We start from the raw sequence: 12,349 nt of genomic DNA on the forward strand, positions 1-12,349 counted from the left end.
TAAGCTTGATAAAGTAGAAAGAACAAATTATTACACCTCTGGTGAGATACAGGTAATGGGGAATGTATTAAACAACTTGCTTTTTTCTTCCTGATGTTGCAAAGCCCAATGGAGGGAAGAGGAGCACAGAGGGACAGGGATCCAGTGTAACATCATGAGCTCAGAAGAGAGGCAATTCTTCCTGCATTTAAATATCCTCTCGCTCAGATTTTACCGTAAGGTAGTTCTTCTTCTTGACTCCTTATCAAACAGGCTTTCCTTCCTGATCTTAGATACAAAACCACTTTCAAGACAGGTGTCCTCTTCCTTTCCAGCATAAAGAAAACGATGCCTGGTTTTATTGAAACCAACCCAGAGTAGTGTTTATTATTGAAAATATACAGTATTTTTGAACATCACATAAAAAGCCTGGTAGATACATCTGCTCTAGTTCAAAATGCTCAGTAGATATCTTTCTGCAGCATGTAGCACTATCCTCATAATGCAAACATCCTCTTCTATTACTATTTTTACAGTGCTTCCCTTTTGTATTTTTTAAACCCAGAAAAGATGTTCTGTTGTCCTTCCCCACCCCGATCCTCCTAGCTGAAAAAAACCAGAGACTTTCCAAAGGCTACCTACACTGTGCCAAAAGCGTGGGGCTAAGAGGAATAAGGATATTTTGTAGAGCACTTAGAGCTATTGCTGTCCTTTGCAAAATCCAGGTGTGCACAGGGCATGGTGCTTGCAAGGCAAAGTGCCCTGTGTTTAACAGTCTATCAAAGGGAGGAATGGGGAAAGTAGATAAATTCAGATTTTTCACACCACCTTCCAGACGCTCTTTTTGTGCTGCCACAAGTTCTCAAACGACAGTTCTGCAGAGAAGAAACTTTTTACAAAGAAACAAGAAAAGGGGTGGGCTATTATACACCAAACTGTTGAAATCATTGGGAATCAATGTACAAGGTGAGATGGGCAGTGTGATAAAAACAGTCTTTGTTCACCACAAAAAAAAACCAAAAAAAAAAGGAGAAAAAAATTGATTGTTCCTGCCAGTGTGCTGTCTCAGACTTTGCATTGTGAACTTCCACAAAGTGCAGTCAGGACTGAACCTGTTTCTTCTTTGAATCTGTTTTACCACCACCGACTCCAAGAGGCTTTTGCCTGGTTGCCTTAAAAGCAGCATCGCGGATACGGGAGATGAGAGTCCACAGGGATATGCCGGGCACCTCACCGAAAGGAGATCAGCGAGGACAAAGGAAGAAAGTTTGCAGAAAGGGGCTTGGGAAGAGTGAAGATCTCCAAAGGCCACCGGGTGGTGCGGGTCTGTGCGGGGCGGGTCACACGGCCGCGGTCTGTTTGATGCTGTGGAAGCTGATCCGTGTGGGAGAGGTGGGGATGGACATGGCACGTGCCACACGCACTCGGAGGGAGTGATGGTCCTGCCAGCGGTGCCACCTCTTCCTGGCAGCAGAACGGACCTGGCGGAAGAAAGAGGAAAGAAGGTGAATACTTGGAATACTCAGGTGCCCTCTGTGAAGGGACAGCACTGTGAATCTGAAAAACCTGGTATAATAAACCGCCCAGAGACTTTTGATCTTTGAGCAGCAAAGGTATTTATTGACAGCGCTGGGAGCAAGCCAGCTATTGCTGGACAAACTTGCTCGAAGGCTTCACACCAAAATCAGCAGGTTTTATACAATTTTCATATATGATTAAGTGCATATTCATGTGATTACAACATCTATTTATACATAGATGTTGTACAGGTGGAGTATAGGTGGAGCTCAAGCGGGGCTTGGGGCAGTGCTTCTCTTGGCCCTCAATTTTGGTGGAAGATCCATTCTTCCTCCCATGGGTCTGGGGGCTAATTCTCATCTTCCTCGGCTTGACCTCCCTTCTCTTCTATTGTTCTCGACCCGCTCACTGAAGCTTGGAGAAGGCCTTGGCCCCAGGTCTGTCTCTTCTATTTAAATCTCTGCTTTATCTTACTGCATCTTAATTTATTACCTCTAGGCCTATTCTATGTTTCTTTTACCATTCTTTTTAGTTTTGGTCCAGTAGGTAGGACAGAACGAGTACAGATCGTTTAGATGTTCATAGCTTGTTAGCAGGCCCAAATTTCTCAGTTAACTCTTTTGGGCCTGGCCTCCTGTTTCAGCTGGGACAAGTGATGATGTGTGCCAGGGTACTGAAACATTGATTCAGATGCCTAAACAGGGGTGTCTAGTTCATTGATATCCTCTTGGATACTTTGGGAAAAACATGACTTTCACACGTCTCATATCTGATGTCTTAAACATCCCAGAGCATTTCAGATGGCAATAAAGGCCTAAACTGAATCAGCGGAATCAAGCCCTCAAGATGGATGCACGCGTTGGATGGTGCACCTAAGGCCTCTCTGAGAGCTGATGGAGGTCTCAGAGAGCCCTATCACAGGGGCTACAGCTGCCCCTGCTTCCCTTGTGTCTGAAGAATCACAGGTGATCTGACTGTGTGTTGGTTCTACAGCACAGACACACCTGACCCAGCCCTGTGAGCATCTCCTGCAGGCAGGGCAGAGCTGCTCTGCAGTCAACAGAAGGTCATCCCCAAGCAGCTGCTGACAAATGGGCAAGATTAATCCTCAACTTAAGTGCATATTTTTTTACATGGAGCACAGAGAGAGCCCAGAAACTTTAGCTCAAATACATACATATTCAAGCAAGAGAAAATCGGGAAGAAGGAGTCCTAGCCTCAAACACATGGGGAGGAAAGGCTTGAGGTACTCCTAATTTAGACCATGATCAAATCCCTGGTAGAGAAGACTCAAAGTCATAACCTGGAATGAAGCACTTAAACCAATTTCTGGATATTCTTGCTGATTTCTGCTTACTGTAGAGAGGAAAACAATTAAGACCCCTAACCAGGCAGCTAAGTAAGCCTACAAAATTAGGGGATTTGAATCTGGGCCCAGTTTCTTGGACAGTCAATGAGTCTGATGTACTCATGACACTTGGAAAAGATGTTGACGTTCTGCTGCCAACCTGAAATCCAGTGAACTTTCAAAAAAGAACATTTTTGCATACAACCTCTATATCAAGACAGGGCCTCCTTTGCCAAAATCACATTTGTTTAGAAGTTGGGGTTATAAATAATATAATGTAGACATTACACCTCAACTCTTGACCCACAGCTCTGTTCCTGACCAAGAGCCAGTCAGTATGTCAAAGGGTATGACTCATCTCCTCCTAAAGCAATTGTCCAAAATAGGCCAGATATTGTGGTCAGATGAAAAACACCTATATCCTTTAATTACTTATAAAATGAGTCTAGACAACTAGCTTGACTTGAGATGTCTAGATTTTAAATTTAGCTAAATTTAAACAATACTGACATCTTACCCTGACTATTTTTCAGTCTTTAATGTACTTATTTTCACTGCATCCCTCTAGAGTAAAGGGCTGCTCTTAGCCCTGTTTTACCACCAACAGGGTAAGGTTTGGGTATTAATAGCAGTGATGCTGTTATAGAGCAGATCTCAACCTGGATCAGCTGCCATGGCAACTGTGCAAGGCCTGGGCTGAGCTTGCACAGCCTGTGTGAAAACCATGCTGGGGCAGGTTCTCAGCTATCAGCACCTGAGGGAGGTCAATCAAAGCCATCCTGGGTGTATCTGTCACCACCACTGGGACCTCAGGGGAGATGGAGTCAAAAAGAAAATTGCCCAAAGCTGCACAGCCACTGCTTTTCTCCATTTATTTTAATGCTTGGGGTTTGGCTTCAGGTGCACTGTGAGGTCTGCTCAAAAGATGAGGAACACACTTCCCAACCCCACTTCAAACCACACTCAACACGCTGTCTAAGGGTGCTCAAACACGTTGAAGAGCTCAACTAGCAAAGGTATTTCCCACCCCAAACCACACACTGTCAGTGTCAGGTTTCCTACATGAGCAGGATAAAGACCTGATGGTTAAAACCTACAACAGTTCACAAGGAGGACAGAGAAAGGGGGAAACCACGCTCCTGCTCTCAGATGGTTTCAATCCTCCCATTTCTAGGTGGGCTTTCAGGGACTTGGACAGACCCACAGTCTAGAGCACTGCTGCTTAGAAACACTGCAGTGCTGTGGTCTGGCACCAAAGAATCCCCTTTTAACACCAGCTTTGTCCATGAATACATTCCATTGCGGGTTTGTGAGTACCAGTCTGGAAAAACTGCCCTCTGTGGTGTCTTGTCAGGGGAATCCTGGACCTGGAAACGTGACTTTTCTGTTAGAGCCCTTATAGAAGGCAGGGAACGGGTACATTGGACCCAAGGATTTCTTTCTTTGCTTATTACCTCAACTGTCTGTGACCTGTGCCAGTGCCGTGGTCTAGTTGACAAGGTCATAGGTTGGACTCGATGGTCTCAGAGTTCTTTTCCAACCTAACTGATTCTGTGATTCAAGACAAGTAGGTGCAGATGTTTACAGTAAGGTGGGGAGAGTGGCACACTGGGTTTTTTTCTTTTGATTTTGAATCAGTGATTTGTTTCAATATAAAATAATAACAAACTTAATAGGGGCCAGACATAACCTAATAAAACAAACAATATGAAGGAATTGGACTGGAGAAAGAAGAGTGAACATCTAATGAAGGAGGAACTAAAATTAAAAGACAGCACTGCCAGGAAGAGCATGATCACCCTGAACGATTTTGAGATGAGAATGAGAACAATGTGGTTAAATAACAGTGCAGGGGATTTCTGGAAGAGCCTCTCATTATGAAGTAGTGGCTACAGCATACCTTCACTAGCTTCAGGGTGGGGTTTGCTCAGTTTACAAAATGAGTTGAACGAGACACTTAAATGAGACAGGTAGAGTCAGGATGGACTGACTCAGTCACACTGGGCTACAGCAGCAGCCAGCCTGGACTGCTGACCTTCCCTGTCTCATCAAACCTCACTGGGTCACTGAATTCTCCTGTGAAAACATGAGCAACAGTGGGAATATGTGTCGTGGTGTTACACTTTTCTGGAAGCTCACTATTTGTAAACCTACTGTGGTTCTACCTGGAGGGAAAAGGGGTACTTATTTATGATTCTGGATGTAAGGGAGGATATAATATACACCCAAAGGCAAATCTATGTGCCAGAGAACATGAGAGGGGAGGTTGCATCTCATCTGAAAGACTGACATCTAGTCTTGGCCAGAATCCTGGAATGGTTTGGGTTGGAAGGGATTTTAAAGATCATCTAGTTCCAACCCCCCTGTCATGGACAGGGACAACTTCCACTAGACCAGGTTGCTCCAAGCCCCATCCAATTATTGGATCCATTATTTATGTTTCCAATATAGGCAATGGTGAAAGAGAGACAACCTCATGAGGATATGACTTAGACATGTGCAATTAATTAGTCCTTTCTCTCTCTTGCTCCTCTGGGTAAAAAAACAGTTTAAATAAATGTTGGGCACCTAAGACAAAGGGCATAAGTAATATGGAAATTGTCAGAGCACTGTCATGGGAAATCACCCCACAAAGAACATGGGACCTGAAATGCAGAGGGATATTGGCTCCCGAATGCTCATTTCTCTCCAGACGTCACCAAATGCTGAGATATTGTTAGAGAAAGTTTTCCTTCTTTATTCTGGAGTGAAATTTGTTTTTTCTCAGCAACTAGTGTGAAGAGATACTTACTCAGTCAGTGAAGCCAGATTAGATTTATCATTTGTGCTTCAAATCAAGCCAATCAAGTCCAAAAGAGTCACCTGGAGATGAAGATGTGAGTCTAAACAAGGAATTGTCCAAATGGCTTTTATGATATGGTTTGAGAGAGGATAAAAAGTAGTAGCAAAAATTCTGCCTTCTTGTACAGCTGGAGCCATTCCCAATGGACTGCGCACATGGAAATAGACTGCACTTAGAGGGGTGAGGGCAAAGCATTTCTTAATGACAGAATAATTCACTGCAATTGGGATGTGACCAGAGTGCAAGCAGAAAAGGTTAAGCTAAAATTTATCTCTTACAATTGAAGTCAGAATAAAAATGTTAGCTTAACTTTAGGTCAGAAAAGAAAAAAGGAAAACTGGCTGTGACTACTATAATTAAAAAAAAAAAAAAGACATCGAAAAAGCTATCACACAGTGGAAGAGTGATAGAAAAAGAGAAAGCAAAATTCAAACGTGGTTGTTAATCTCCATAAGAGATTAATTCAGTAATTCATTAAGCATTGGTAGAGTCAGGACCATGCCCTAGAGTCAGCATTAGCACATTTATGACCTAAAATTACCAGCACTTGCCTGTAATAGCCCAAAGATGCTACAGACTGCCATCAGTGCTTAGAGCTTAGCAAAGGGGCTCTGGAACACAAATTATCAGCCTCACCCCTATGGAACTGTAGTTGCTTGAGAGGACCATGATTATCTGAGGAGAGAGCTCAGGTCTCTGTGTTGATCCCTGATCTGTCTTTTTCTTGCAATTTTTCCTCTTTCAGAATTACCCTTTCCAGTTCTTTTTGCTTTGTGTACTGTGAATAATTACAGTTCCTGAGCATGTGGTCAAATCAGATTTGCCAATGTATTTGTGCCTACAGAGTGTGGGCACTGCTTTAGAACAGTCAGGAGAAAGGATTTGGATAATGGGATGGAAACAAATCAGTGGGTGAAAGCTTTTTCTCTTCTGATTGGATCACCTAACCCAGGACTTGTCAAACCGTTAGATCACATCTGAAAAATCACTAAAAAACACATCTGATAAAAAATATTGTTGAAAGCCTCTCCTCCTCCTCCTCCTCCTCAGCAGAATAACAACAAGAATGACAGAGATGGAGAGAAGGATGAAAACATTCAGAGAAGGTTTGCTTTTGAAAAAATGACATCAGCTTTGTACTGCTCTTACCTATGCCAGACACTGGCTGCTGGCTAATTTCTTGCAGCCATCCATTAGAAATGAGCTGAAGAAAGAGTCTTCAGTGACGTTAAAAATAAGTTTTTGGAAGAAAAATATCATATCTTATTAACAGAGAGGAAGAAGGCTTGATCCATCTAAAGGGGCCCATTCACTTGGGGCTTGACATAATAATACTAAAACATAATAGTATTGTAGGTGCCCGATAAGAAGATCTGGAATAAAGGAGCTGTCACGGTAGCAGAAGCTGGAATTAAGACTCTTGGGATGCACCATCCTCTGTCCCCAGGGACACCTGGAAGTGTTGACAAGTGCAAGGTAGAGGGAAAATAGGTACTCTCTGACTACAGGATAATCATAGTGTTCAGCAGCCTGTGACTGCATAACCCAAATTAAGTTCTTGCCATGCTCAAGTGCAAGTTTTTATTCCCAGAAAACCCGATCTGGAGGCAAATGAAATAAATTAAGATTTTTACACCTCAACAGCCTTTGAAACAGGCTGATTTTTGCTTTATGAAAACAGGTTTCAGCAGTGAATTCATCAAGTTCCACCCACACTTAAGTGCTTTGTGCTGTGTTTCAGATCCTTGTGCTGCAGTTAGAGGTAACTGGAGAATAACTTTGGACTTTAAACATCTTTAAACAGCAGTGCTAATGCTCTCAGAGAGATAGGAGTGTCTTTATATATATATTTTTAAATAAAGTACATCGCTGAGCAACGACACCTATGTCCTACTGCCCCCTCTGACCCTACTGGAATGGCTTTACAAGGCCCCCCTAGACCCAACCTCTCAGGCCAAAGAAGCTCATGCTACCATTAGACTGAAAAATATTGAACTAAACATCTCCATAAAGATGCCATTATCAGTATTTAATCCCCCTAAGGTCAGGAAGGGAAGTAGTCAAAACAATCTGCAAGGCTCAAAGGGAACAAAAATGAAGATCAGGTAGAACCTTTGTTTGGTTTTTGTTGTTGTTATTGTTTGTTTGCTTTTTGGGATTTTTCTGTTTGTTGGTTTTTGGGTTTTGTTTGTTGTTGTTTTTTTCCCCAGCCAGCCTAAATCTCACCACTATTTATGTAACATTAAGTTTCTTTTTCTCCCTAAAAATACTATCCTTCTTAATTGGTCTGCAATTCCTCTTTTTTTTTTTTTTTTTTTCCCCCCCCAGAGTCTTTGGCAGCAATTTCATACAACTTGGTAACAGGAGGAGAGTTTTCCAGCACCTGCCAGGCTGGGATGTTACAAGTTTATTTCGAAGATCTCAACAGTGCAATTTAGTTATCCTATATAACTGTTTGAGGAGCTAGAACAATTCTGACTAGTTATAAACATTTGCCACATATTTCTTTTTTTGGTGTAAGAAAATGCTGCTCTTCTCTTCTGGGCCACAAAGGACGAGAACTAATCATGAGGGAGGGGGGTCATGGATGCAACCAGCCCACCTCTGATTTTGTTGTGGGGTGCTCTGGAATCATGTTCACAACAGCAGTGGTGTGATGGAAAGGAAGATGGGGTGGGGAAGAACCCTCAGCCCAGACGGAATTAAACTTTAGCCTTCTAGTCCACCTCCATATTCATATTTATTCAGAGGTTTTAGGGAATGCTTAATGCATGTCCTTTGGGCTCATGATTAATGTGAGGTCTGCTTGGATGGATGGGCAGGTGAATGACTAATCATTCCAGTGCTGATTCAGAGCTGGCAATTCTAATGAATACTCTCCCAAGATGATCAGATCAAAGTAAGCCACTTTGAGCTTAATAGGTTCTGAGAGACAGATGGTGCTTGGGTAAAGGGTCAACACACAAAAAAATTAAACATATTTATCCTTGCCTTGCACCTTGTTGTGAGAATAATTTACAGTGCTATCTGATCTATTCCTCTCTGATGATGGTTTCCAAGTCAGCTAATTGTTTTCCATTTTAAATGTTAATTCATAGATGATTATTGATGTTGAACAGACAATACCAGAATCTGAGCCCTGCTTGAGTTAAGAATTCATGTTTTGCAGGATGATTTCAGACAAAGGCCTGGCTAGATATGTACCCCTCCAGGGCATGGTTAGAAATGAAGGACAGCCATCTTATTATGGATATAGGATTTGTGAATTACAGAATAATTAAGATTGGAAGGGACCTGGGAAGGCCTCTGGTCCAATGCCATAATCAGAGCAAGTCCAGCAAACAAATTCTATCCAGCTTTGAAACTAGGTCAGGATCTTATCCAGTCATTTTGAGTACAAACAAGGACAGAGATCTCAAAACACCTCTGAGCCTCTCTTCTAGCGCTTAAACATCCTCACTATGATTTTTTTTTTGCCATATTTGAGCAGGATTTCTCTTGTTTCCTTCATTAAATTTCTTTGTGTAGCCCCACATCAAGCACAATCACTTTATAAATGTAGGTTGTGCTTAAACACCATTGCCTTCATTCACAAGCCCCTGTAATGGGGTGGCTGTGTTATGATATCCCACTATGGTTGGTAAGGTTTCCAAGGATTAGAGAACTCTCTGAGGCGTCTGGTGGTTATTGGAAATGGCATAAAGCACCTAATAACAAGGATAAGTGTCCTCTGGAGTCAGGGATTCTTATTCCTCCACTATCGTCCTGTTTCCATCATCAGGTAGCAGGAGTGGAGCAGCCTTATCACTGAAGTTCCTCTGGAAGTTCACCTGGATAGAAATATTTTGTTTCCTTTTCTGAGAGATGCTGCAGCATCTGGGATCTGACCTTCTCCCCTCCAGGCTCCAACAAACAGGAAGATGTTTGGGCAATGAAGCTGGTGAGGGTTCTGGAGAGCAAGTCCTGTGAGGAGCAGCTTAGGGAGCTGGGGAGGTTCAGCCTGGAGAAAAGGAGGCTCAGGGGGGACCTTGTCACTCTCCACAACTGTGTGAAAGGAGGTTTTATCAAGGTTGGGGGTAGTCTCTTCCCACAGGTAATTATGATAGAACAAGGGGAAACGGCCTCAAGTTGCACCAGAGGAGGTTCGGGTTGGACATCAGGAGGAATTTCTTCAATAAAAGGGTAGTTAAGCACTGGAACAGGCTGTACCTGGAATATGAACCACTACAAATGCCCTCCTTCCCTCTCTCTCTGAAATATACTTTCCCTCAGGAGAAAACCATCACTAGCAAGAAGGTCTGGCTGACAAGGTAGATACAACACCAGAAAGGGAACTGGAGGGAAGATCCGTCTTCCTTTAAAGGTGTTTTATATGGAATCAGTCAAAGACAGAAGAGAAACGCTGGGAGTGCTGCACCCATCTGAGTGTGAGCAGAAGGTGCATACTAAAGAACTGAAAGAATTTTTACTGATCTGCAGTAACAATTGTCCAACAGGAGTTTTTTTGGGAACGCATCCCTTTGGCACAGCTTCAAGCCACTCGTACAATCACAGAATCATCGCACGGCCTGGGTTGGAAGGGACCTTAAAGATCATCTCGTTCCAACCCACTGCCATGGACAGGGGTGCCTTCCACTATCCCAGGTCGCTCCAAGCCCTGTCCAACCTGGCCATGGACACTTCCAGGGATGGGGTAGCCACAGCTTCTCTGGGCAACCTGTGCCAGGGCCTCCTCACCCTCACAGGGAAGAATTTCTTCCCAATATCTCATCTAAATCTGCCCTCTTTCAGTTTGAAGCCATTTCTCCTTGTTCCACGACTACACGCTTTTTAAATTCTATCTAGCCTTGACGTAAAAAAACTCCATCTTAAACTTCTTTTTTTTTTTTTTATTTTTAAATCCAGTGTTACCTGAAACTAAATTCAATCTTGTGACCTCTGAGTTGATATACAAAAAATTTTGAGGAGCACCTTGATTTCTGCAGTTATTGAAAAAGAAGTTCACATTCATTCTTTTGAATGAATTCATTCTTTTGAAGTGGCATCCAACACAAACGCATACATATTTTTCATTATGCCTGTTTTCATAACATCTTAAATTCTCAGAAACCTCTCACCATCAATTTTCTTGGAAGTCCTGAGATGATCTTTTCCACTTGGACTAAATGAAATTTGCATAGTTTTGCCCTCCAGTGCTTGTAGATTTTGTCTATGTCCAAAAAAATACAACTATTTTTCCATAAAGTCTCTAGACAAATTAATGAGGCAAGTGCCAACAGCTTCTCATGCCCATCCCTGGCACACACAGTTCATCCCAAACAGCTTCAGAACCTTTCAGAAGCAAAAAAACCATACAGAACTGTAAACTTTGTATCTCAGCTGCTTCTTCTCCTCAGGTTCACTGCAATAATTTGTGTGTAAGGTGTTGGCTTGGAAAGAGGGGAGGGCAACAGAGCTGGTGAAGGGTCTGATGAGGAGCAGCTGAAGGGGCTCAGCTGGAAAAAAGGAGGCTCGGGGAGGACCTTCTCAGGAAGGGACCTATAAGGGTCACCAAGTCCAACTCTTGCCAACTCTGTAGACAAACTCTTGTTAGGAATGGAGTCTTACATTCCGAGTCTTTTTGAGAAGTTGATTTTGACCTTTAAACCCAATTTTAGTTGTACAGAAGTTCTGAAGCTACACAGACTGAGATGCTCAGATATTGTGGTAACTTCACTGACTGGTACAATATAAAGCTATCAGAAGCCAGTAGAATTTTCCTCTTTATTTCCTCTTTCCTTTTTTCTTTACTTCATGCAGGTTTGTCATGACACATGATTCTGTTTCCTGTGACTCTATCACAATGCTGCCTTAAGTAGTATTTCTGTTGTTTGCTCAGATTCCAGTAGCTGCTATTAATGCTACTCTTGTACCCAAATCAAATGATTTGCACACCAAACAGATTGAGAAATAATCTCTTAACATTTAATAAACTTCACTGCAATGTGTATGTGCACTTCAAAAATACAGGCAATAAATTAATTGCACAATTGCCTTTCCTCAAGAAAGGCTGGGTTTAATTGTAGCTTCTCCTTATTCTGAGAACATTAAAATCTAGCACAACTATGCAAAGGGTGTACCCAATTCCAGTCCTGAAAGGGAAGAAATTTTGCATGGGTCCCTCAATAAAAACAACATCATCTCTGCTCCTACAGGAGTTCCTTTATGTCCTGTTATTCTCCTTCATTCTCAAAATTACTTCCAGCCCTTAGTTGTGATTTCTAGACACAGAAAGCACATGCAGGATCTGGCTTGTAAATGCTTGTGTCCTGCTGAGAAAACTCAGCACAATGACACACTGAGCCTAAGGAAAAAAACTCCAAACCTGGTTAGTAGTCTAACCAGGTTATGCAGGATTTTTTTCCGTGGCTACCTAGTGAGTAGAACATCTCTACAGCCATTCCTTCACACTTGGGGAGACCCACAATGGTGTTTCCTCTGTCCTCCACCAAAAGCAGCAGCTTTAGTCCCACACCAAAAGGAAATACATAAATTGTGAAGGGCCAAGTCTGCCTTTGAGAAAAGCTGAAGTAATTCACTCTCCCAGACACGAAGCACTAACTGAAGTTCTTATGAAGGACATGTGTTTTTTGAAGGCAATCCATAGTTTCTGAACTCTGCTG

The 12,349-nt window shown here is 42.5% G+C and overlaps 1 protein-coding gene across 2 annotated transcripts in view; it reads right to left on the bottom strand.

Annotated features, from left to right (window-relative positions):
* Nucleotides 1-321: 321 nt before the first annotated feature.
* CRHR2 (corticotropin releasing hormone receptor 2) overlaps nt 322-12,349 on the bottom strand; it is a 142,322-nt gene continuing 130,294 nt past the window's right edge. For both annotated transcript variants that reach the window (XM_032702533.1, XM_032702543.1), the window contains one exon: nt 322-1,460. In XM_032702533.1, coding sequence (XP_032558424.1) covers nt 1,320-1,460 — 141 coding nt within the window. In that variant the 3' untranslated portion in view covers nt 322-1,319. The remainder of the gene's footprint in view (nt 1,461-12,349) is intronic.

The sequence above is a fragment of the Chiroxiphia lanceolata genome, chromosome 1 (genome assembly GCF_009829145.1).
Source record: "Chiroxiphia lanceolata isolate bChiLan1 chromosome 1, bChiLan1.pri, whole genome shotgun sequence".
Taxonomy (NCBI): Eukaryota; Metazoa; Chordata; class Aves; order Passeriformes; family Pipridae; genus Chiroxiphia; species Chiroxiphia lanceolata.